Source organism: Capricornis sumatraensis, chromosome 4, assembly GCF_032405125.1.
Source record: "Capricornis sumatraensis isolate serow.1 chromosome 4, serow.2, whole genome shotgun sequence".
Classification (NCBI taxonomy): domain Eukaryota; kingdom Metazoa; phylum Chordata; class Mammalia; order Artiodactyla; family Bovidae; genus Capricornis; species Capricornis sumatraensis.
Window position 1 is genome coordinate 52,316,163 of NC_091072.1, and position 27,204 is coordinate 52,343,366.

Genomic DNA, 27,204 nt, shown 5'->3' on the forward strand with positions numbered 1-27,204 from the left:
AAGCCTAAATATTTGGTTAAGTTTAATGAAGTCCTCAGGAATTCTTAAATAATTAGTATTATTAACTGTTCTTTGTAAAGGCCTTAACTTTTTTTTTTTTTTTGGCCTTAACATTTTAAAAAGTTTAAAAGATCATCACTGACATTGAAATCCAGAAAACAGGAAAAAGACAACTAAATATGTCACTTTTTTCCTGCATTCTTTTTCTTCAACATGTATTTTTAGGAAATCTTTTCAAAATTTTCAAGCAGTAATAGTAACAAGAACAATTGCCGACGTTTTGACGTATCAATTCCTTTGAGATCTATATTAGCAACAAACATTTTTAAAATTAGAATTTTAATTATATTACATTAATCCCTTTCGGCAATTTTTGTTACTTAATGTTTCTACTACAGTCAATTTACTCTGCAAAGCCTTCCCGACCCCCACAGATAGTATAAGTATTAGATAGGTCTAAGTTTTCCAAGTTTTACTGCCATTGGAAAAATAGGAGTTGTGTGACTTCTGAAATATTATGAACATGAACTAGAATGATTTACTTTTCTCAATTTTTCTGTACTGTTTAAATTTTATTTTGAATTTCTTCTATTCTTTATATGTTTATGTCATGATGTTTAATATTAAATTATATACTTAATGGCCAAAACTTAGGTTCAAACCTAACTCATGGTTCTGTTACTTAGAATAATATTTGAGAAAATTCTCCAGGATGATACTTTACTTTCTAAGAGGTCGAAAGTAGGTGAGGAATGTTACTATTTGTTGGTTTTGTCTCTTCCTTTTAACCTGACATCTTTTTATTAACATAAGCCTGTTGCTTTTTATTTATCTCCTAAAAATATATGAAGAGTCAAAATGATTTTCTGTATTTATTTAACATGAATAGTAATAAAACAAGAAGTTTAAAGAATATCTTTCAATAAGATTCACAGGAGAAAAATAATTCTTGCAGGTTCACCCAAGAAAATTTATACTTTCTCACTGTAGCTTCATATTGATCAAGCCTATAGTTATGGCCCCTGTGAGGAAGGTTGGGGGTTATAATAACTCAGCCTTATTTTATATGAATAATTCCACTGCATAGTGTGTGTGTGACATTATAAACCATCAGAGGGCAAGACATTCAAATAGTTTATTAATGTTTCTAAATTCTGAAAAGAAGGCATAAAACCTTGACCTCATAAGAGGATATATTTTATTGCCAATGGCAAGTTTCATTTCAAGTGTGATTATTGGTTGCATAGCATTATATCCAGCTTTACTGGCCTCTCTTTTTCTAATTCTAAAATTATAACTCCAGAAGAAAAAAACTAGCTCATGTTATGGCCTACTTTGTGCATTTAATTTTTTCTTCAGTGTTAGAAAAACTTACACAGGAGCCTCATGTGTTTAGAACTAGAAATTCTACTTATTCTATTATGCTTATTCTACTTACACTATTATGGATGCATAATAAGCATGCATCTAAAGCCATGCATAAAATGATATTAATTATTTCTTAATATGTAATGTGAATTAAAAATAAAAGAATTGGAACATTAAAGTGGATAACTATGGTGCCATCTGCTCTTTGGAGGACAAATACATAGTTTTTTAATAAATCGGTTGGTGGGTGATTTAGAATGCTGCTAACAGTTATTATGAGGTATACCCATATAGCATCAGTGGAGAAGGAAATGGCACCCCACTCCAGCTACTCTTGCCTTGAAAATCCCATGGACAGAGGAGCCTGGTAAGCTACAGTCCATGGGCTCACTAAGGGTCGGACATGATTGAGCGACTTCACTTTCACTTTTCACTCTCATGCATTGGAGGAGGAAATAGCAACCCACTCCAGTATCCTTGCCTGGAGAATCCCAGGGATGGAGGAGCCTGGTGGGCTGCCGTCTATGCGGTCACACAGGGTCAGACACAACTGAAGTGACTTAGCAGCAGCAGCAGCATATAGCATCAGTATTTATAATGCAGGCCACTGAGCATGTAAGTGGCTTTCTCTAGCTCATAGGCATCCCTCCGCTGGTAACAGCTATGTGCATTTGTGAGGGAAAATATGTGTGTGTGTGCGTGTGCTCAGTCACGTCAGACTCTTTTGAGACCCTGATAACTGTAGCCCGCCAGACTCCTCTGTTTAAGGGATGTCCCAAGCAGGAATACTGGAGTGGATTGCCACTTCCTGCTCCAGGAGATCTTCCTGACCCAGGGATTGAACCTGTGTCTCCTGAATCTCTTACATTGGCAGGCAGATTCTTTACCACTGACCCACCTGGGAAGCCCATTTGAGAGATGAACAGAATGATAAATCAAATGAGGAACACAAACCAGAGCGCCTGTCCATTTGCATGAAGAAGCTAACTCAAGAAAAACTGTAGTTCAGGGTCAGCAAAGGGCATCCCTTGAGTAAGCTTTGTTCTCTCTCTGAAATTTCCAAGCTATGTAAGAATGTTAGCATGTTTTAGAAAATCAGACTTACTTAAATGTGTGACTGAGAAAACCAAGTTTTATTTCCGTCTTCAAAGATGTAGTCTATTAAGAGTCTATTGGAAGCAATTTGCAAACTGCTTCTAGAATTTCTTTTGTTAAAAAAAATAATTTTATATGATACTGTTTTTATATTTTCCGCTTGATACAGAAATAAGAAATGGAAACTTAAAAGCCATTCTAGGGCTGTTTTTCAGTTTGTCTCGCTACAAGCAGCAGCAGCACCACCAGCAGCAGTATTATCAATCCTTGGTGGAGCTTCAACAACGCGTCACCCACGCCTCCCCTCAAGCAGAAGCCAGCCAGGCCAAAACCCAGCAAGATATGCAGTCCAGGTAAGGGAGGGAAGCAGGGGATGTGTTTAAAATGAATTTACATCAGTGCGAGTCTGTGGGAGCGTGTAGACACAGCCAGGGTGGGATGCTGGCAACTTGTTTTTATAAGTTTTGGTTTGTGAGTTTGGTCACCATATTTATGTAGCTATATCAATGTGGTGCGATTATTTGACTAATGTTATAGAATTTAAAACCTCTTTTGCTTGGATAACCAACATTTGTCACTTTTTAGGTGAAATATTTGTGTTTGTTTTCTACAGGTGATGGTGGTTTGTATCGAAATGTGTAAAGTGTCTTTCTTGTAAGCTGTGTGTCACAGTTACTGTCTTCTTATTTAGAATGTACTTTTGGAGTCCTGGTCTCCAGTTGTATAGTTTTCTTTTGTCAATGCTTCTGATTGGTTAAATCATTAAATCTGTCAAAAAGTTTAGGCCTGTTAAACATAGGAGTTTGCGTATGTGGGAACATGCTGTTTGGATGTAAGATTGTATGTGTGCACACCTGCGTATATGTGTATGTGTGTATTTATATACACAGCTTATGTTTGTCTTACTTGAGTCTGTGGGTACATGTAGACACAGCTAGCATCGAGTGCTGACAAACCATTACAACACCCTTTTTACTCTTTCATTACTGTTTTTTTCAGTTTGGAATTACATCAGTCATGATTCAGCCAGAGAAGCAGAGTCAGTAAAAAATAGTGTTAACAGATTCATTGTAAAGAATTGATTCATGTGACTGTGTGGCTGGCAAGGCGAATCTGAAGCCAAACCACAGCCCAACAGAGAGGACAGGTTGACACTGTGAGCCTGAGCCAAAACTGCTATAAACAGGTGGAATTTCATCCCTCCAGGAGGCTGCACTTCTGCTTTTAAGACCTTTCAAGGAGTGAATTGGGCCTACTATCCTAGCGATAATCTAGGATAATCTCCTTTACTTAAAGTCAAATGCTATGGTTTTAGACCACATCCACAAAATGCTTTCACAGAAAGACCCAGATTGGTGCTGAGTGGGACTAAACAAACCTAGCTAAGTTTGCACGTCAAAAAATGATCACTGAACAAGATTAACAGGTTTCATGCAAATCATTTATTTGTTTCTGATCAGTGTTTGGGTTATCAGCTCATTAGTTCTATCGCATACAAAGCTGCGATTGTTTTCCTTAAGGAGAGAGAATGTCCAATACAAAAATACTCTTTATCATCTTCTAAAATATACACATGTATCAAATATATGTAAATATTTAACTTTTTCCATCTTAGAAGCCAAACCTAAAACCTAATAATACAGTTTGCCTTGAGTTTGTTTTTGGCAATTAGTACTGACTGAAAAAACTAATATAAAATTCCAAAATACATTCACAAACCATTTCCCACTTATTGACAGATATTCAACAGTTCAGATATCTCCTCTTTCGTCTGTCAACCCCTCCTTGCTTCACATTAAGCAATATTTCTGTCTCTGTACAACCATGTAAACTCTACTTCTTTTGGCAAATTTTACCCATTAGTAAATTATTAATAAAGAAAAATTATAGTTTCACCAAAAAATTTGGGATATACTACAAAGGCTGTGGAGTGATAAGGGAATATTTGTTTTTACTCAGTAATGGAAATGTGCTTCTGCTTTTTAAACTTGTCTTGGCATTTTGTGATGTTGTGTGAAACTGTTCAGGAATCAAAGTGGAAAAAAAAAAAGATTTATAGTATAAGTTCTTTGGATTTCCTTAAGAATAGAGGAGAAAAATAAAACATACGACTTATTAATTTGGGGGGGTGGTGGGCTAGATTTTGAGACCTGCCAGGAATAATATTTCTTAGAGTTTGGTTTAAGCCGTTTGAATAGACAAGAAGCAAGAATAGTAGCTAGAAAAATACAGGAAGTTAAATGGAATCGTGCAAAGAATGTTGACTCTGGAAATGAGATGAGCTGTCATTTGTCACTTCTTTTCCTCACTCTTCTTCTGTATGTGCCATTGGAGTCTCTTGCCCAGACTTCTCAGTGGTTATAACCCTTTGGGGGAGATTTTTTTTCTCTTCTTGCTAGATATGCATGGATATTATGAAACTGTATAATATTTTAAAATATAGAACTATATATAGAATAGGCATGGTCATTTTACAGCATCTTGGAGAGAGCTATCTTGTTTTTTTCAGCAAAATGTTATAAAAAGCATTGGGAAGCCCATTCTTTTCACTAGTGTCCTTTAATTCTGGGATAGCAGGGGAGTTCTTTACCATGAGCGCCACCTGGGAACCCAGACTTAATTTTTTTCTTTTGATAAATTGGATTTAATTACTTTTTGGATTGGTAATTTAACAAATCAGAGTACTTACTGTACTAAATGTAGTGCTTAGTTAGGGTCATGATAAAGAGGAGCTCAAAGTCTTCATTTCAACAGAATTTATTATATGTTTTAGAGAATATTCTATTTCAGATATTAATACTTATTTTCATTTGTGTAGGTTTGATAACAGAGAAAGCAATGGCACCCCACTCCAGTACTCTTGCCTGGAAAATCCCATGGACGGAGGAGCCTGGTGGGCTGCAGTCCATGGGGGTCGCTTAGAGTCGGACACAACTGAGCGACTTAACTTTTACTTTTCACTTTCATGCATTGGAGAAGGAAATGGCAATCCACTCCAGTGTTCTTGCCTAGAGAATCCCAGGGACGGGGAAGCCTGGTGGCTGCTGTCTATGGGGTCGCACAGAGTCAGACACTACCGAAGTGACTTAGCAGCAGCAGCAGGCTTGATAAGCAGTCTAGATCTGTTTCTATCAATTACCCCTCCAAAGTTAAAAATAAAGTGTATGTTTTATTTTTCTCCTTCTCCATTCTTAAAGAAATTCAAAGAACTTACACTATAGATCATATTTTTCACTTTGATTCCTGCACAGTTTCATACAACGTCACAAAATGCCAAGACAAGCTTAAAGAACAGAAGCACATTTGTAATATTGAGTAAAAACAAATATCCCTTATCGTTCCATGACCTTTTAGTACATTCATTTTTTTTTTTGGTGAAACTGTTATTTTTCTTTATTAATCATTCACTAATGAGTAAAATTTGCCAAAGGAATTAGGGTTTACAATGTTGTGCAGAGACAGAAATATTGCTTAAAAGTTGCTAAAATATTACTTAAATATTGCTAAAGGTTGATATAGTGAAATAGTATATGATTATAATTTATGTGAACTGAAATGTGATAACATATTTAAGCATTTTCAAAACCTGGGTTGACAGTATACATAGGAAAGGTTTAAGTCTTCATACTAGAGAACCAAGGTGATAAATGTGAAAAAAATCCCAGTGACACATTTCTCTTTGTTTGCTTGACATGTGAGTCATAAATCATGATTTATGAAGATTTTCTGTTGATTTCAAAGCTCTTTCCAAGCGAACGGTTTAAATGACTGGTTCCTATATTATTCTAGATATTTAGCCAGAAAATGTTCTTGTATTTTTCATGGTAGACCTGAAAGGATTTTAGTGCACCTTGTTTCATGAGAATGTTTTTGTTTTGTTCGCTTTATTAAATAAACTGGCATAACTGCCTAGGTTTCCACAATATTTACTTTGTACACTAAGAATTGCTTACTTGTTTTGCTCTTTTGAGCATAACACTAAATGTTTCCATTTGAACATTTCTCATGCAAATAGACATTTTGATCTAAAGGTTAACAAGTAAAATATACAAGAGAGAAAATCAAATGTGAACCGAGAGAAATAGAGTGGGGGTGGCAAACTCTCCTCCGACTTCTCAGCTTCCTCTCTCCTCTTGAGTATGTGTTTGTGGTTGTGTGGCTGTGCGCATAGAGGTGGGCACAGGTGCCTGTGTGTGTCCTTTTCTTGTTGAGAGCTCACCTCTAGGATCGGACTGCCTGTGCCTGGATCCCAATTCCACCTCTTTCTGGTTGTGTGGCTGTGGGCAACTTACCTGACCTCTGTGTGCTTCAGGTTCCCGTTTGCTAAAAGCGCAATGGCACCATTATCATGAGGTTGTTCTGGGGGTTCATTGGGTCAGAATCTAAACTCACTGCACACACCTGGCAGATGTCACTCTTCTGCTCAGAGCCTTGAGATGGCATCAAATAGCCTCAGCTTGCTCCCCACTTAGGAAACATGCTGTGTCTGATTCCTTTGCCTAGAGTGCTCTTCCTCCGAGAGCCACTTGGCTGAGTGTCTCACTCCTTCAAGTCCACTGCTCCCGTGTCACCTTCTCACCGATGGTGACCTTGACCACTCTGCTAACACTACAGGCTGCCCATCCATCCTGGTGCTGTACTTTCCCTTCCTTTCCATAGCCCTGATCACTCTCTAGCCTAAAGCATATTTATTACGTCATTGTTTGTTATTGCTACTTCCTCCCCTCCAGATCGTAAGCCCTGAGAGGAGAGTAGTGTTTTTATGTTTTCATACTTTTCGAGGGAATAAACCAGAACATTATACACAGGAGGTGCTTAGTAATGATTTCTGAAGTGATTTAAGGTAAAAATGAATGAATCTACTATAGCTGCTTCTAATTTTAAGAAGGAAGACTCTAACATTTAAAGTTGCAATGGTAGGTCATTTAAAATGAAAATTGTGTATATTTATAAAAATACTATATTAAAGATAAATGTATTCTGGATTCTTAGGTGGTCCTGATATAGTTAGTTTCAGAGTGGTATGTAGTGGAACCATCAGACCTTATCTGGATACATGAAATTATTCGCCTCATCCTCACTGATCCCTGAATATATTCCTTTTTGGTCTTTCATGAAACATGTGAGAAAGAAAGAAAATGCATGTGAAAATATAGCTAAGAAATTACATAGGTGATAGAGTAATAGAGGCAGTGATAACAAATCTTTCTGAACTAAACTAAGAGCTATTTGGGGAATCTGGGAGATTATGATCCCCACAGAGGATCATTTGTCCCTTCTGCTTTTCATTTTGTAGGAGGAAGTCAAGAATGTGTCCAGTTGCTGTTTAGATGAACTTACTCCTTCCTACAGGACTCACAAGTCAAATTGCAAAATCTCTGGGCACATGCTTTTTGAGTGACTTGCCTGCTCCCTTTACAGCCCCTTGCCAAGGTTCTTGTGACCCCTGCCACACACATTGCTTTTGGAACCCTCTTCCATGGAAGACATTTGCCTTCCCCTTTTCCAGGAAACATCCTTTCCTTCTGGGAGATTCATTGTGAAACTGGGGCAGTTTACAGCTTTTCAGCCTGGGGTTATAAATCTTGAGAAGTGTAGAGGAAGTTTAATTTAAGATGACAGCAAAGCTCTGGTAATTTAAGCCCTCATGAACCCGGCTTCAATTAGCTGCTTAATTCAGCTCTGTGTTGTGGATTATAGTGTGCTCTTCAAAAACGACGGTGAATCAATTAAACTTTAAAGAAAATGAAACAAACAACAAAGACGTTTATGAATCTCCTTTTTAATATCAGGATTTTTTTATTCCCAGAGAGAAATAATTGAAGGGAAAGAAATTATTCTTTGATTGATTGATTGAGGAAACCAAGAAGGAGTATAATAGTAAGAGTGTAGGTATACACAGTGCTTATGTTCTATGCTTTTTTTCAGTGTTTTTAAAGCTTGATAGCTATTCATAGTTCTGCTGTTATGACGGCGTATCCTCTCTATAGTATTGGTTATTTTAGCATCTGGCAAACATGGGTTTCACTTCTGCCTACCAATTCCCAGTGATGTGGCATGAGCCAAGTTATTTTAACCTGCTCAAATAACAGTGTTCCTACCTCTAATATTGGAATGGTGATAACTTTTTCAAAAGGGTATTGAGAAGACCACAGGACATAATTTTTATTTAAAGTGCCTCCTTAACACAACTCTTAGTGTGTAATAAACACTCAAACCAGCCATTTTCATCTTCCCTCCTCTCACTTTAAGGACATATCAATGTATAATAAAATTACAGATCAAAATTAATACCTCAAGTCAACCTCTTCACTCTCCCTTTCTTTCCCACTTTCTCTGATCAGTTCTGTCCATTACACTTCTAACTTCTTTTATGCATTACATAAAAGTAGTTCAAAGTATATCCTCACAGTTTAAAAATAATGACCCAATGCTCAGAGCCTCCCAGGCCTGATCTAGCTAAATGGAGGTAGCCCCATTCATTATTTTAAGTATTTCCTTTAGTAATTATTCCCCTATAGATAAATAAAATGCTACTGCCACTAATTTTTATTCATTAATTGGATCATTATTTTTAAAATTATTTATTGATTTGGCTGCCTCAGGTCGCGGTCACATCTTTCCTTGCAGCACACAGACTTGCAGCTGTGGCACGTGAGCTTAGTCACTATGTGGCGTGTGCAGTCTTAGTTCCACAGTGGTGGTGTTCAGTCACCAAGTCATGGCCAACTCTTTGCGACCGCATGAGCTTCAGTACACCAGCCCTCCCTGTCCCTCACCATGTCCTGGAGTTTGCCCAAGTTCATGTCCATTAAATTTGTGATGCCATCCAGCCATTTCATCCTCTGTCACCATCTTCTCCTGCCTTTGACAGGCGAAATATACTCCAAGATACATTCTCCAGGCAAGAATACTGGAGAGGGTGAAAGTGAAAGTCGCCTAGTCTTGTCCCACTCTTTGCAACCTCGTGGACTATACTGTCCATGGAATTCTCCAGGGCAGAATACTGGAGTGGGTAGCTGTTCCCTTCTCCAGGGGCTCTTTCCAACCCAGGAATCAAACCCAGGTCTCCCACATTGCAGATTCTTTACCAGCTGAGCCACAAGGGAAGTTGAAGAATACTGGAGTGGGTAGCCTATCCCTTTTCAAGAGGATCTTCCCAAACCAGAAACCAAACCTGGGTCTCTTGCATTGCAGGTGGATTCTTTATCGACTGAGCTATCAGAGAAGCTCACTGGAGTGGGTAGTCATTCTCTTCTCCAGGGATCTTCCCAACCCAGGGATCAAACACAGGTCTCCAGCATTGCAGACAGATTCTTTACCATCTGAATCACCAGGGGGTCCCTTAGTTCCTTGACCAGGGATCAAATCTACAACCCCTGATGTATGCACTCTCGCATCACTCCAATCCCCCATTAATATATTCAACAAATGTTTATTAAACACTTAGGTGTTCCTGGCACTCTTCTAAACATTGGAGATACAGCAGAGGATAAAATAAATTGAAGAATCCTTTCCCTTTTGGAGATTATATTTAGTTATAGACAAACAATAAAAGAATATGTACTAGTAATTGAGCAGCTGTTGGTAGAGAAGCATAAATCAGAACAGGAGAAATAAGATGTTTTTCTGCATTTCAACAGGCTTCTGGGAAAGTCCTCACTCAGGTGATACTGAGCAAAGGGGGAAGCAGAACTAGCTCTGCAATTATCCTATAGGAGAGAGTGTCAGGCAGACAGAAGAGCAAGAGCTAAGACCTTGAGTTAGGAGTCTATCTGTTCTTTTTCTTTTTCTTTTTTTTTCAAGAAGAGGAAATAACCCAATTTGGCTGTATCAGAAAGAAGGACATAGAAGAAGAGTAGGCTATATTTCAGAGTAAGGTCAGGTAGTGTGACCCCGTTGCCATTATAAGAACTGTGGATTTTATTCCGGGAGAGATGGAAAACTGTAATATGCCATGTTGCTGCAAATGGCATTATTTTAAGGACTCTGATGCTAGGAGGGGTTGGGGGCAGGAGGAGAAGAGGACGACAAAGGATGAGATGGCTGGATGGCATCACTGATTCGATGGACGTGAGTCTGAGTGAACTCTGGGAGTTGGTGATGGACAGGGAGGCCTGGCGTGCTGCGATTCATGGGGTCCCAAAGAGTCGGACATGACTGAGCGACTGAACTGAACTGAATACATTTCAGTAAAAGAACAGGCCATGGCTCATTTGATGTTGCTCTAGAGGGATATTATAAATTGAGGGCCCCTCTTTGCCAGCATCTTTTCTCTGGAATTATTTAGTTGTTATAGTTAAACTTGTTTCTTGTTTGTTTGGATGGTCAACTAGTTGGTTTGTTTATGTCTGGTCATAGAGTGAGCAGCAATCGTAATTGACATAAGCATTTGATTAATCTCCCTCTTTTTGTACCTCCTTCATCTCATCTGCAGTTTCCTAGTCCAGCCTCCCTCTCTCTTATGGACTGACAGCCCCCCTCACTCTTACAGACTGAACCCCCCCTCCATGTGTATAGTAGGATGAGGCTTCCCCTGCTGTGTGTTCTCTATCAAAAATACTTCATTTATTTTCAGTTGCCCAAAATCTGTTGAAGCCTCCTGGTCATTGATGGCCCCTTTTATCTGTAATGATATCCTTTGATGTTATGAGCTTAAACCTTGATTATTTTTTATCAACATGTTATGGCATCACATTCTTGGACAGAATCATTCTTCATTCTAATAACTTTATTATTTTCTTTAAATAAATGAAAATCAATTAGCTGAACTTATCCAGGGAGAAAATGAAAACATCACAGTTAGCTCTACCTTCCCAATGGAACTGTGAGAATATATCTTTTAAATTATTAGACTTACCCCTTAATTTAGAGATTTTAAGACTTGTGCTCTTTATGACATACATGTCTAGATGAAAACAATATAAACCAGTGTTTCATAATTTGATGTTATAACTACCAAACATATTCATGTATCATCACAGAGCCATGACTCAATTAACTTGTGATTTATTTCTTGAATATTTTACTCCAGGACATTTTGATTTCCTGTTTATGTATTGTATGAACTTTGTCTCCCAAACACTAGAAAATTTTCGTTCTATTCAATCTTTGCTATTTCTGGAACACTGTCTTCTCAAATAGGGCATTGGTAATGTTGAGTTGAAGAAGGAAATTGTTAGGTAAAAGACCAGGACACCAAAAGAGTGTCTAACAGGCTTTTTAATGGCGAAGCGCTCCCGGGGCGCGGTTCCCGGACCCAAACGAGGCAGGTCGAGGAAGTCGGCGCCCGGACCGTGTTGGGGGTGGTTTTTATATGTTTGTTGGGAGGGATGGTCAGGCTAGATGGACCGGGGGTTCGCATAGGTCGCCAGGCCGAGGCGTCGCGGTCTGACAGGTCCTTCTACGTGGCTGGGGTGGGGCGGCTTTAGCTGGTGAAGTGTGCTGTCATTGGTCCCCGGGATCTGGGAGGCTCCTTCCGTTAGGGACTTCCCCCGCCGGCAGGAGGGAGAGGAGGGGTGGCCCATCATGGCCCCCGGGGTCCGGCCTTACAGAAATGACAACCCATTCCAGTATTCTTGTGTGGATAGTCCCCTGGATATAGGAGCCTGGTGCGCTACAGTCCATAGGATTGCAGAGTCAGATATGAGTTAGTGACTGAAGAAACGTCGAGTTGATAAGTATATCTGCAATTTTATACCATATGCAATGATTATGTATTAATCTGTTTTGCACTAACATCTGTGTATCAGAGATTCAACTTATTGTCTTACAGTGGAAAAATGCAACTGTCACAATCATTTCAGTATAAACATCGAATACTTTCCTGTCATAAGGTATACAGAGAAAGCCAAATTATAATCAGAGGATGACAGAATAAGCAAAGAACTGAACTTGGGACACTTGCATGTTTCTGCAGCTGAGATAGTCTTGCCATGGGTCAAGAGTCTTTCTTGATTGCAAAGCGCACTGTCAGCGTTTTCCTTTTCACATTCCATGCCCTGTGCTTCTGCTTCTGGCCGCCCCATTGCCCACACCACGCCACCCGCCTGCACCCACATCTCTCTGGTTGACCTCTCAGTCTCAAAAGATGTATGAACACAACCCTGCGGGAAGGACTCTGGATCAGAGCCCACCATCAGAAGTGTTTTGAGACCTCAGTCACCCCTTAACAATGTGAGACTTCCTGTACTGATGCTTACATTTGCTTTGCAGTAAATTGAGAGGAGCTCAATTGCAAGGACTCCTTGAAATCTACTTTCTCATAGACCGTCAAACATTTATATAATTATTTTATGTCATTTTCATGAATGTGTATACTAAGCAATGATTTGTTAATATATTTGGTGCTTACTACAATTCTTTTAAAGTGTTCAAAAGTGTTAAATAATCCAGATTTTTCACTCAGGGTAGTCTTTGCCAACGTTTGTTATTTTATTTATGTTTTTGCTTAAAATAGTAATAACTAATATATATAGAAAAGAATCTGAAAATTACTTTGCAGATTCTCTTCTATATATATACATTAGTTTTCAGATTCCTTTATATATATAAAATGGGCTTCCTTGATGACTCAGACAGTAAAGAATCTGCCTGCAATGTGGGAGACCCAGGTTCGATCCCTGGGTCAGGAAGATCCCCTGGAGAAGGGTATGGCTATGCACTCTACTATTCTGGCCTGGAGAATTCCATGAAAAGAGGAGCCTGACAGCCCATGGGGTCACAAACAGTCAGACATGATTGAATGACTAACACACATTTATACATGTTAACTTATGGCGGAACCACTTTGCTGTACCCCTAAAGCTAGCACAACATGAAATCCATTATACTCCAATAGAAATCAATAATTTTTTAAAAATAGTTTTATCTAGCAGTATTGAGAGTCCACTTCTTGGTTTTTTGAGGTAGTTGCATTAAAATGGACCTTTGGAATGGAGCACTGAATGCATTGGGATATAATTTTCCGCCGCACTGAAAGTTGTAAATGGAAAAGATCCATGCAGCAGCATAGTGTTTTGAGCTACATGTAAGTAGAAGCAGTGTGGAAAACCTAATTTGTGGTAACATTGTGAGAGAAATATGAGCCTGGTTTCCTGAGTTCTCCTTTATCTTGAAGTTCTGCATTCCTAAAAGAGTGTGAGACTTTGATGCAGTAATATCTTATCCAGGCATCTCTCTCTGTAGTTACTGTTTTGAGGTCCCACAAAAGCAGACCATGCAGGTGGCCTGATTAACTGTCAGCTGAAATTTAAGATTAGACAGAGGTTGTAAGATATTTACATACCATATTTCACTAATAGGATAAGTTATCACAGTAACCTGTCTCATGTGTAATCAGGATGATATTTCAGCCACCCAGCTGCTAAAAAGAAACACATGTGGATGAAGGCTAAGTTCCTGACTCATTTATGGATTAGGCAATAACTGTTTTTAGTGACGTCTCAGCAAAATTTATGTGTAGGGACAATATATTTTTTAAAAATGCTCTGAAGTGAGTAGCTGTTACAAAATGTCTTAAATATTCTTGAATAAGGTACAAAAAGCTATTTTGAAGTATCTGAACACTTTCCTCTTTTTTAGAGCTATTATCTTGTCAGTTATCATTTTATAACATTCCCCAATGATCCTACAGAAGGGAAACTATATCTACTAAAGGAAGAATTTGGTTTAAATAATATTTATTCTGAAAATCTGGCTTCATTTCTACCCTTAGCAGTCACAGGATATATAAGGAAATATATTTCACTCTATCTCAGTCTTAAAAATTTTTAGGGAATGTGCCCTATTGTCTTCAGTGTTTGTTATTTTGTATAAAAATCCTAGTTTAAAACTTTCTTGCAATGTGTTAATTATAGTACATCTTGGGCAATTTATTCCTGATTTCTCTCAAGCCTTATTTAGTAAATTTGAAAGGAAATAATTCCTATCTTCTTCACATGATACTGACTTATAAAAGAAAGGTAAAATTTGGAGGTAAAAAATTACACCAAAGTTTATGCTCAAGAAATGTCTTACCTCCTGTTATAAAATTTGTTTCTTTGTATTCCTCTTTGGCTCCTTGGGAATAGTGTTGTTAAGAGAACAATGTGATGTTATGATTAAGCATCATTTCCCTTTCTTTGGGAATAGAGTACTAAAGGTCTGACTGAGAGGGATTTTGTATAGGGATTTCCACTCTTAAAATATCTGTGTGACTCCAAGCCTAAAGTTATGTAGACTAAAGGGAGGAAAGATAGTTGATTCTAAGATAGTTTTGTATAAAAGTTTCTTAATATAGATGAGTTGTAAAAACCTACATAATATGAAAATTGCTCTGGTTAACATATATATAACCAGTTATATTTATTAAGTACATCTATTTTAAAAATTACTGTCTTTATGACTTATTTTTATGTTTGATGAGCTAGTCACTATACAGTTGGGCATAGTCCAAGAATACCATATGGCTTAATGAAAAACAATATTGTTGTAATGATCTTTCATATATTACCTTAGAGCACAATGTTCTTTTTTATTGGTGATTTGAAAGCTCATATGTGACCTTTCAGCAAATAAAAGATTCAGCCCCCTCTATGCACCAAGAATTATGCTAGATGTGCAGGTGAGATCTGTCGATGCTTTAATCTTTCACATCACCCACCAACTAATAGAGAAACTAGATGTTTAAACAGATGGTTCGGTGAAGTGTACAGACTACTACAACAGTGTACAGGAGTCCAAACAAAGGCCACTGGTGAAGGATGCCATTTCACACTCAGGAAGCTGCCACTTTTTGGCCGAGGTGGAAGTGAAAGTAGAAATGTGTTCTAGGTATCTCTTGCTATATAAAGTATTTTGGCCCAGAGTGATAATGATTTTCTTATACTCATGGATAATGTAGGCTTAGGAGTTAGACAGGGCACAGCAGGAAAATCTTCTCTCTACTCCACTGTGTCTGGAACTTTCACGGGAGAGGGTGAAATGGCTGGCATGTCACAGACTGGTAGGAGGCAAAACATCTTTGATTGGAGAATCACTTCCAAGGTGACTTTTTCACTCACTTGTCCAGCAGCTTAATTGCAATAGTGACAGCATATATCCTCACCAGCATGGGCATCTCAGGGACATTGTACTTCAAATATGATGACCTACTGATCGAAAGCAGTGACAGGACCACCCATCTTCAAAGGGAGAGTGGGTGGGACAAAGACCACACATCTTTTTTTAATCATTAATTTTATTTTACTTTTAAATATTAATTTATTTTTTTTATTTTATAATTTATTTATTTATTTTTTTACTTTACAATATTATATTGGTTTTGCCATACATCAACATGAATCTGCCCCTGGTGTACACATGTTCCCAATCCTGAACCACCCTCCCACCTCCCTCCCTGTACCATCCCTCTGGGTCATCCCAGTGCACCAGCCCCAAGCATCCTGTATCCTGCATCTAACCTAGACTGGCGATTCGTTTCTTATATGATAGTATACATGTTTCAATGCCATTCTCCCAAATCATCCCACCCTCTCCCTCTCCCACAGAGTCCAAAAGACTGTTCTATACATCTGTGTCTCTTGCTGTCTCGCATACAGGGTTATTGTTACCATCTTTCTAAATTCCATATATATACATTAGTATACTGTATTGGTGTTTTTCTTTCTGGCTTGCTTCACTCTGTATAGTGGGCTCCAGTTTCATCCACCTCATTAGAACTGATTCAAATGTATTCTTTTTAATGGCTGAGTAGTACTCCATTGTGTATATATACCACAGCTTTCTTATCCATTCATCTACTGATGAACATCTAAGTTGCTTCCATGTCCTGGCTATTATAAACAGTGCTGCGATGAAAATTGGGGTACACGTGTCTCTTTCAATTCTGGTTTCCTCAGTGTGTATGCCCAGCAATGGGATTGCTGCATCATAAGGCAGTTCTATTTCCAGGTTTTTAAGGAATCTCCACACTGTTCTCCATAGTGGCTGTACTAGTTTGTATTCCTACCAACAGTGTAAGGAGGGTTCCTATTTCTCCATACCCTCTCTAGCATTTAGTGCTTATAGACTTTTGGATCGCAGCCATTCTGACTGGTGTGAAATGGTATCTCATTGTGGTTTTGATGTGCATTTCTCTGATAATGAGTGATGTTGAGCATCTTTTCATGTGTTTGTTAGCCATCTGTATGTCTTCTTTGGAGAAATGTCTATTTAGTTCTTTGGCCCATGTTTTGATTGGGTCGTTTATTTTTCTGGAATTGAGCCGCAGGAGTTGCTTGTATATTTTTGAGATTAGTTGTTTGTCAGTTGCTTCATTTGCTATTATTTTCTCCCATTCCGAAGGCTGTCTTTTCACCTTGCTTATAGTTTCCTTTGTTGTACAGAAGCTTTTAATTTTAATTAGGTCCCATTTGTTTATTTTTGCTTTTATTTCCAGTATTCTGGGAGGTGGGTCATAGAGGATCCTGCTGTGATTTATGTCAGAGAGTGTTTTGCCTATGTTCTTCTCTAGGAGTTTTATAGTTTCTGGTCTTACATTTAGATCTTTAATTCATTTTGAGTTTATTTTTGTGTGCGGTGTTAGAAAGTGATCTAGTTTCATTCTTTTACAAGTGGTTGGCCAGTTTTCCCAGCACCACTTGTTAAAGAGATTGTCTTTACTCCATTGTATATTCTTGCCTCCTTTGTTGAAGATAAGGTGTCCATAGGTAGGTGGATTTATCTCTGGGCTTTCTATTTTGTTCCATTGATCTATGTAATACACCACATTAACGAATTGAAAATAAAAGCCATATGATTATCTCAATAGATGCAGAGAAGGCCTTTGACAAAATTCAACATCCATTTATGATAAAAACTCTCCAGAAAGCAGGAATAGAAGGAACATACCTCAACATAATAAAAGCTATATATGACAAACCCACAGCAAACATTATCCTCAATGGTGAAAAATTGAAAGCATTTCCCCTCAAGTCAGGAACAAGGCAAGGGTGCCCACTTTCACCACTACTATTCAACATAGTTCTGGAAGTTTTGGCCACAGCAATCAGAGCAGAAATAGAAATAAAAGGAATCCAAATTGGAAAAGAAGAAGTTAAACTCTCACTGTTTGCAGATGACGTGATCCTCTACATAGAAAACCCTAAAGACTCCACCAGAAAATTACTAGAGCTAATTCATGAATATAGTAAATTTGCAGGATATAAAATCAACACACAGAAATCCCTTGCATGCCTAGATATTAATAATGAGAAAGTAGAAAAAGAAATTAAGGAAACATTTCCATTCACCATTGCAATGAAAAGAGTAAAATACTTAGGAATATATCTACCAAAAGAAACTAAAGAAAACTATATATAGAAAACTATAAAACACTGGTGAAAGAAATCAAAGAGGACACTAATAGATGGAAAAATATACCATGTTCATCGATTGGAAGAATCAATATAGTGAAAATGAATATACTATCCAAAGCAACCTATAGATTCAAAAATTAATTTATTTTTTAATTGAAGGATAATTGCTTTACAGAATTTTGTTGTTTTCATCAAACTCAACATGAATCAGCTATAGGTATACATATATCCCCTCTCTTTTGACCCTCCCTCCCATCTTCCTTCCCATCCCACCCCTCCAGGTTGATACAGAGCCCCTGTTTGTTTCCTGAGCCATACAGCAAATTCTAGTTGTCTATCTATTTTACATATGGTAATGTAAATTTCCATGTTACTCTTTCCATACATCTCACCATCTCTTCCCCTCTCCTCATGTCCATAAGTATATTCTCTATGACTATTTCTCCATTGCTGCCCTGTAAATAAATTCTTCAGTACCATTTTTCTAGATTCCATGTATATGTGTTAGAATATGCTATTTATCTTTCTCTTTCTGACTTAATTCACTCTGTATAATAGGCTCTAGGTTCATCCATTTCATTAGAACTGACTCAAAGACATTCCTTTTTATGGCTGAAAATATTCCATTGCGTATATGTACTACAACTTCTTTATCCATTCATCTGTCAATGGACATCTAGGTTGCTTTCATGGCCTAACTATTGTAAATAGTGTCTTTTTTGATTTTGACTTCCTTGGGGTATGTGCCTAGGAGTGGGATTACTGGGTCATATAGTGGTTTTAATCCAAGTTTTTTAAGGAATCTCCACACCACCTTCCATAGTGGCTGTATCAATTTACATTCCCACCGAAAGTGCAAGAGGATTCCCTTTTCTCCATACCCTCTCCAGGATTTATTGTTTGTAGACTTTTTGATGATGGCCATTCTGACCTGTGTGAGGTGATATCTCATTGTAGTTTTGATTTGCATTTCTCTGATAATGAACAATGTTGAGCAACTTTTCATATGTTTGATTAGCCATCTATGTGTCTTTGGAGAACTGTCTGTTTAGGTCTTTTTCCCAGTTTTTGATTCAATCTTTTTTTTTTTTCTTTCTGATATTGAGTTGTATGAGTTGCTTGTATATTTTGGAAATTAATCCTTTGTCAGTTATTTCATCTGGTATTATTTTCTCCCATCCTGAGGGTTTTCTTTTCACCTTACTTGGGCTTCCCTGGTGGCTCAGAGGTTAAAGCATCTGCCTCCAATGCGGGAGACCCGGGTTCAATCCCTGGGTCGGGAAGATCCCTGGAGAAGGATAGGGCAACCCACTCCAGTATTCTTGCCTGGAGAATCCCATGGACACAAGAGCCTGGCAGGCTACAGTCCACGGGGTCGCAAAGAGTTGGACATGACTGAGCGACTTCACTTCACTTCACTTCATAGTTTCCTTTGCTGTGCAAAAGCTTTGAAGTTTAATCAGGTCCCACTTGTTTACTTTTGTTTTTATTTTCATTATTCTTGGAGGTGGGTCAGAGAGGATCTTGCTTTGATTTATGTCGAGTGTTCTGCCTATGTTTTCCTCTAAGAGTTTCTGGTCTTACATTTAGATCTTTAATCCATTTTGAGTTTATCTTTGTGTATGGTGTTAGAAAGTGTTCTAATTTCCTTCTTTTACATGTAGCTGTCCAGTTTTCCCAGCACAATTTATTGAAGAGGCTGTCTTTGCCCCGTTGTATATTCTTGCCTCCTTTGTCAAAAATAAGGTACCCATAGGTGCATAGGTGTTTTTCTGGGCTTTCTATCTTGTTCCATTGGTCTATATTTCTGTTTTTGTGCCAGTACCATACTGTCTTGATGAATGTAGCTTTGCAGTATAATCTGAAATCAGCAAGGTTAATTCCTCCAACTCCGCTCTTCTTTCTCAAGACTGCTTTGTCTAGTCAGGGTCTTTTGTTTTTCCATATGATTTGGGAAATTTTTTGTTCTAGTTCTGTGAAAAATGCCATTGGTAATTTAATAGGGATTGCACTGAATCTGTAGATTACATTTGGTAGTATAGTAATTTTCACAATATTGATTCTTCCTGCCCAGGAACATGGAATATCTCTCCATCTGTTTATGCCTTCTTTGATTTCTTTCACCAGTGTCTTATAATTTCCTTATAATTTCCTTTTACTAATTGGGGGGGGGTGTTCTTTTTTCACTTGTTTTAGGCATAAAGTTAGGTTGTCTATTCAATATTTTTCTTGTTTCTTGAGGTGGGATTGTGTGGCTATAAACGTCCCTCGTAGAACGGCTTTTGCTGCATCCCTTAGGTTTTGAGTTGTCATGTTTTCATTGTCATTTGTTTCTATAAATTTTTTGATTTCATTTTTGATTTCTTCAGTAACCTGTTGGTTATTTAAAAATGTATTGTTTAATCTCCATGTGTTTGTGTTTTTTACAGTTTTTTTTTCCTAGTAATTGATATCTAGTCTCAAAGCATTGTGGTCAGAAAAGATTCTTGATATGATTTCGGTTTTCTTAAATTTGCTGATGTTTGATTTGTGTCCCAAGATGTGGCCAATCCTGGAGAATGTTCCATGTGCATTTGAGAAGGTGTATTCTTCTGCATTCGGATGGAATGTCCTGAAGATATCAATGAGATCCATCTCATCTAATGTAACATTTAAGACTTGTGTTTCCTTATTAATTTTCTGTTTTGATGATCTGTCCATTGGTGTGAGTGGGCTGTTAAAGTCTCCTACTATTATTGTGTTACTCTCAATTTCTCCTTTTATTTCTGTTAGTGTTTGTCTTCTGCATTGAGGTGCTATGTTGGATTCATAGATATTCGCAATTGTTATGTCTTCCTCTTGGATTGATCCCATGATCATTATATAGTGTCCTTCCTTATCTCTTGTAATCTTCATGTTAAGGTTTATTTTTTTTGATATAAGGATTGCTACTCCAGCTTTCTTTTGCTTTCCATTTGCATGGAATATATTTTTCCATCCTCTTACTTTCCATCTATATGTTTCTTTAGGACTGAAGTGGGTTTCTTGTAGACAGCATATATATGGGTTTTGTTTTCATATCCATTCAGCCAGTCTGTGTCTTTTGGTTGGAGCATTTAATTCATTTACATTTAAAGTAATTCTTGATATATATGTTTCTCTTGCCATTTTCTTAATCGTTTGGGAGTGATTTTGTAGATATTTTTTCTTCTGTAGATCTTTTGTATTTCTTGACTATATAAGTCCCTTTAACACTTACTGTATAGCTAGTTGGTGGTACTGAATTCTCTTAACTTTTGCTTGTCTGAAAAGCTTTTTATTTCTCCATCAATTTTGTATGATATCCTTGCCTGGTACAGTAATCTTGGTTGTAGATTTTCCCCTTTCAGTACTTTAAATATATCCTGCCATTCTCTGCTGGCGTGCAGAATTTCTGCTGAAAGATCAGCTGTTTAGTCTATAGGGTTTCCCTTGTATGTTGCTTGTTGCTTCTCTCGCTGCTTTTAATATTTATTCTTTGTGTTTAATCTTTGTTAGTTTGATTAGTATGTGTCTTGGCATGTTTCTCCTTGGGTTTATCCTGTATGGGATGCTTTATGCCTCTTGAACTTGATTGACTATTTTGTTTTCCATGTTGGGGAAATTTTCAACTATAATTTGTTCAAAAATTTTTTCATACCCTTTCTTTTGCTCTTCTTTTTCTGTCACCCCTATAATTAAATTTTTGGTATGTTTGATATTGTCCCAGAGGTCTCTGAGACTATCATCAGCTCTTTTCATTCTTTTTACTTTATTCTGCTCTTCAGATGTCATTTCTATCATTTTATCTTCCAGCTCACCAATTCGTTCTTCTGTTTCAGATATTCTGCTATTGATTCCTTCTAGAGTGTTTTTAATTTCAGTAATTGTGTTGTTTGTTTCTGTATGTTTATTCTTTAATTCTTCTAAGTTTTGTTAATTGATTCTTGCATTTTCTCCATTTTGTTGTCAAGGTTTTTGATCATCTTTACTATCATTATTCTGAATTCTTTTTCATGTAGTTTGCCTATTTCCTCTTCATTTATTTTGACTTCTGTGTTTCTAGTTTGTTCCTTCATTTGTGTAGCATTTCTCTGCCTGTTCATTGTTTTTTTTAACTTTTTGTGTTTGAGGTCTCCTTTTCCCAGTCTTCAAGGTTGAATTATTTCTTCCTTTTGGTTTCTGCCCTCCTAATGTTGGTCCAGGGTTTGTGTAAGCTTTGTATAGGGTGAGATTTGTGCTCAGTTTTTTTTTTTTTTCCCTGCTCTGATGGGCAAGGCTGAGTGAGATGGTAATCCTGTCTGCTGATAATTTGGCTTGTATTTTTGTTTTGTTTGTTTAGATGACAACCAATGTATCAAACTTTATCAGGGGCAGTGGGGCCAACAGCCAGTAGCAGGACCAAAGTGCTTGCCTTTTCTAATTTTCTGATATTTCACCTCCCCAAATTTTACAGTAGAGCCTGGGTGAAGAGTGAGGTCAGGAGAGACAAGGCTTTTAAGGCTACCTGCAGTAAATATAGTTGGTAGGTATGGTTGCTGTGTGAAATGAAACCATCTCCAGCCATATCAACAAACAAGAAATGACACAGACCTCAGCGATTTCTGGCCTCCAAACGTGAATGAGGGCTCCCAAAAGTGCAGTCCAGCAGATGCTGCCCCCACCTCGTGGTGAATCCTGAGGAGCCCAAGACCCCACTTCTTAATGACAGGAGTACCAAGCAATTAATTATAGCTCTGGGTTGAAATTGTCACAGGGTTTGATGACAGGATAGAGAATGAGGCAGAGGTCAATTTATGGGTCTCTGGATGATTTGTCTAGGAGCTGACTGTTCTTTATTCAAGGTAAAGGGAGTTGCTTTGGGAATTTTATAACAGAGGAAAGATGATGCTATTTATAAATCGGGAACTTGACCTTGATGACAATGTAGAGAAAAGATATTCTTTGAGGAGAGGAGTTTGAACAGTTTAATGCTAGTAGGCATGAAGGTAGCATGAGGAAAATGGATTTGGGCTGTTTGGAGATAAGGGCCAAAAAATCATCATGTTTTTAATTTTGCTGGCTCATTGGTGGTGATGTCTTTTAATAAGGAAAAGAAAAAATAATGCTGTGGTAGAAACACATGAGAAGGAGATGCAGAGAAGGAAGTTTAGCTTTGGCCTTTATGAATTTGATATTTCACTGGGACTTGTAGATGGTGATATCAAATATGAGGCTCTGGAGCCCAGGGGAAAGGTCAGGGCCAGCTCTACAGACCTGGGAACATTGACTTAGCAATGGTTTGTTGGCTGAAACAATAGAAATAGAAGAGATTACTCAGAAAGAGAAGATCTTGCTCTTCCATTTCTGTAAAGAAAATGAGGTCTCAAAACAAACTCTGGAGACAGCAAAAGTTTATTGGTCAAGTAAGCAAACAAGAGGTTGTTCCTTTTGTTTGTTTTGCAAAGCATTTAAACTGTGAGAGCCCATTAGCTACCTTCTTAAAGGCAAATTATTTTTGTTGTTGTTTCTGAGGCATGTTATATTTGTCTTTCTAATTAGTTGTGAAATTTTGAGTACAGATCTAACACAAAACTGTGGTTGAATATTAAAGCAAATGTAGGATTAAACATATCAAAACTGTATTTTCATCTAATGACATATCACAAAATAAAACATTCATGAAATTTATGTATTTGAGATACTTTGAGGATTATATACAGTGCTGTGAATTATAGATTCTGAAAGGCTTATCCTCTGCATATTGTGATGGGAATGGTGATTCATGGGTGCCCTACTGGGACAATTTCTGATGATTCTTTATAATATTATGACCTATAGGGCTGGCTACTGTTGAGTTTAGGAAACAAAAAGAGTGAGTGGTATCCAGGGAGGTTTGAAGGGGATTAAAACAACTGTATTTGCTTACAAGAAACCATGGTCTCAAAGTAATTATAAACCAGGAGACTGAGAGCTCACATACTGCCCTGAGGAATCCATGCTTGTTGGTCTTAGATTAAGAATGTAGTAACATTGAAAGTGATAGGTGGGAGCAAAGAATGTGGTATTGAGAATAAGACCAAGCACAAGAGGGCAGGGTAATTATAAGAACATAGGAAGTTATGTTGTACTGAATTCACCAGACTATTTATAGAACCTCACATGGGGGCTTGGTGAATCCAGGGACTTCCAAACATTCATCTGAATTCCACTGAGTTGTCTTTTCAACTGTTCCAACACTTATTTCTACTGGCCACCTTTCTAAGTGATTTACAATTTAATCCTTATGAAAACCATGAGGTAGGTAACATTGTCATCCTTATTTAACTCACAAGGACACAGACACAGAGAATAGCTGAGCTAGGACTCAGGTAGAGCATTCTAGAGACTGTGCTATTAACCAATATATTATGATAGATCTACTGGCATTTCATTTTAATAATCCACAGAGAATAAATATTTGAATGTGTCACTTTTTGCCTAATATCGTCACACTTGCCTAATATTGTTGAGTTTCTCCTTCCAAGCTTGAAGTCAATTCAGTTTCCGTAAAATATAAAGTTATGTTTTTAGGAAGGGTTTTGAATTAAAATACATGGTCTTTAGGGTTATACTTCTCTGAGTGAAGTGGTGATCCCTCTATGCCTAAACCTAATTTTCCATATTGAAACTTTGTGGTCAGAACAATGCTGATACTTTGTTAGTGGTCAATAATAGTATTTTTAATAGTTTATTAATTGGTGGATAATATCAATATGTGCTTATTAGAATAAGCGGAACACAAAACTCAATCAAATTTCTCAATATCTATGCATCTGCCACTTTAAATACTGTAGGGGTATGAAGTCAGTGTCTTCTTTATTTATTGATTCACTCAGTATCCAAAAGTCTTGTGTGCTTTATAAGAGAGCTATTATAATAAGACCATGAAGTGATCTTTCTCTCTGCTGTGAAAGTGGATTTACCCACCTGTGAATATCCATCTTTCTAGTATTTCCCGTTATTTATTCATCCTTTGACTAGTGACATAAGTTACAAGTGGAGTCTTTTTCTTCTTCTTCTTTTTACACTGTATCAAGGATGTGACAGCTCTTTTCTCTGCTCTTATATAACTGTACTACCCAGCTCAAGCCAAGGTCCAGGAGCTGTCTTCAATTTTTTCCTTCAGTTCCTACGTCTATGATTATAACTTATCTCATTAGTCATTTTTTTCTTATTTCCTGTGCCTCTGCCTCCATTTAGGCCCTCATCAAATCCTTCCTGAGCAGTAGCAGTGATTTCTTAGGCAGTCTGGTTCCAAGCTTACTAAACATCCCAACCTCTTTTGTCCCCCAATTTTTTCATTACATATTGAAGAATAGGATCTCACTGATGTGGAAATTTATTATTTATTCTGCAATTTAAACTTTTTGGTATTCTATGCTATATTCAGTACAAAGTCTCAATTTGTTAGTAAGTTGATGTGCCTCTCCAGGTTCCTATATGAGTATTTAATTATCATACTAATTAAGCACCAATTAAGACAATTCAAATATTAACTGTCTCAAATGAAATTTATACAAGGCAGAGGAACCAGAAATCAAATTGCCAATATCTGTTTGATCATAGAAAAAGCAACAGAATTCCAGAAAAACATCTGTTTCTGCTTCATTGACTATGCTAAAGCCTTTGACTGTGTGGATCACAACAACCTTGGAAAGTTCTTAAGGAGATGGGAATACCAGATCACCTTACCTACCTCCGGAGAAACCTGTATGAGTGTCAAGAAGCAATAGGTAGAATCAGACATGGAACAACAGACTTGTTCCAGATTGAGAAAAGTGTATGTCATGGCTATATATTGTCACCCTGCTTATTCAATTTCCATGCAGAGTACATCATGAGAAATGCCAGGCTGGATGAATTACAAGCTGGAATTAAGATTGCCAGGAGAAATATCAATAACCTCAGATATGCAGATGACACCACCCTAATGGCAGAAAGGAAAGAGGAAAAGAGTTTCTTGATGAAAGTGAAAAGAGGAGAGGGAAAAAAGCTGGCTTAAAACTCAGCATTCAAAAAAGGAATATCATGACATTATTTCATGGCAAATAGATGGGAAAAAATGGAAAGAGTGACAGACTATTTTCTTTGTCTCCAAAATCACTGTGGATGGTGACTGAAGCCATGAAATTAAAAGATATTTGCTCCCTGGAAGAAAAGCTAAGACAAACCTAGACAAATTAAAAAGCAGAGACATTACTTTGCCAACAAAGGTCTGTATAGTCAAAGATATGGTTTTTCCAGTAGTAATGTATGGATGTGAAAGTTGGGCCATAATGTTGGGCTCAGCATCAAAGAATTGATGCTCTCAGATTGTGGTGCTGGAGAAGACTCCTGGGAGTCCCTTGGACTGCAAGGAGATCAAACCAGTCCATCCTAAAGGAAATCAACCCTGAATATTCATTGGAAAGACTGATGCTGAAGCTGAAGTTTCCGTACTTTGGCCAACTGATGCGAAAAGCTGACTCTTTGGAAAAAACCTGATGCTGGGAAAGATAAAGGGCGGGAGGAGGACGGGATGGCAAAGGATAAGATGATTGGATGGCATCATCGACTCAGTGGACATGAATTTGACCAAACCCCAGAAGATAGTGAAGGATGAGGAAGCCTGGAATGCTGCAGTTTATGGGGTCACAAAGAGTCAGACATGACTGAGTGACTGAATAAATGAGATATTCAGAAGCTTATATATGGGTCCATTTTGATTTTTGAAGATGAAAGCTAACTAATAAGATTATATAATTTTTACTGCTGTGTGGAAGTCCACTGTTAGAATAATTACAACAGAAATAGAATCTTCTAAAAAGTCCTGCACTGAACCACTCAAAATCTTCTTTATATTTTGATGAGAGCATAACAGAAGGAATCAAGGAAGTTTTTACACTCATTCCAAGCCTTTTAATTAATATGAGTTCCTGGAATCCTGGCCAAAGATTTTGAGGTTACCATAGTGCTCAGCATAAAAAGTTCAAAAGTTCTGTGATTGATTGCTTAATTATATGTGTAATGAACATAAGAGTGGCAAGTTATACATAGTATGACTTATTTTCTAGTTCTTACTAAAACGTGGCTTCAAAATTTTAAATATAGTGCTTAATTGGGGGATTTTTGAGGAGAGCTGCCTGAATACTAAAAATACCTTACAATTTAAAGTTTCTTTTACTGCCTATTTAATACTTCTGCATAAAGTAACTTGTTGAATGAAACAATCTAATATTCTCTCTCTGAATGCTGAAGAGTGTCTATTGAAAGTAGATGTATTTGACACTGGAAAAGATGATACCCTGAAGGAGTTATTCACAAATCCAAAGGGCAATGAATTCATAGAAAAATAAGCATTAAAATATTGCCAGTTGTAATTTGCAAGTAAATAATATATCATAGT

General features: G+C 37.4%; 1 protein-coding gene across 2 annotated transcripts in view; it reads left to right on the plus strand.

The window, feature by feature from the left end:
* The window catches only part of NAV3 (neuron navigator 3), a 378,120-nt gene that overhangs the window by 131,646 nt on the left and 219,270 nt on the right, over positions 1-27,204 (plus strand). For both annotated transcript variants that reach the window (XM_068970243.1, XM_068970244.1), the window contains exon 5: positions 2,633-2,816. In XM_068970243.1, coding sequence (XP_068826344.1) covers positions 2,633-2,816 — 184 coding nt within the window. The remainder of the gene's footprint in view (positions 1-2,632; positions 2,817-27,204) is intronic.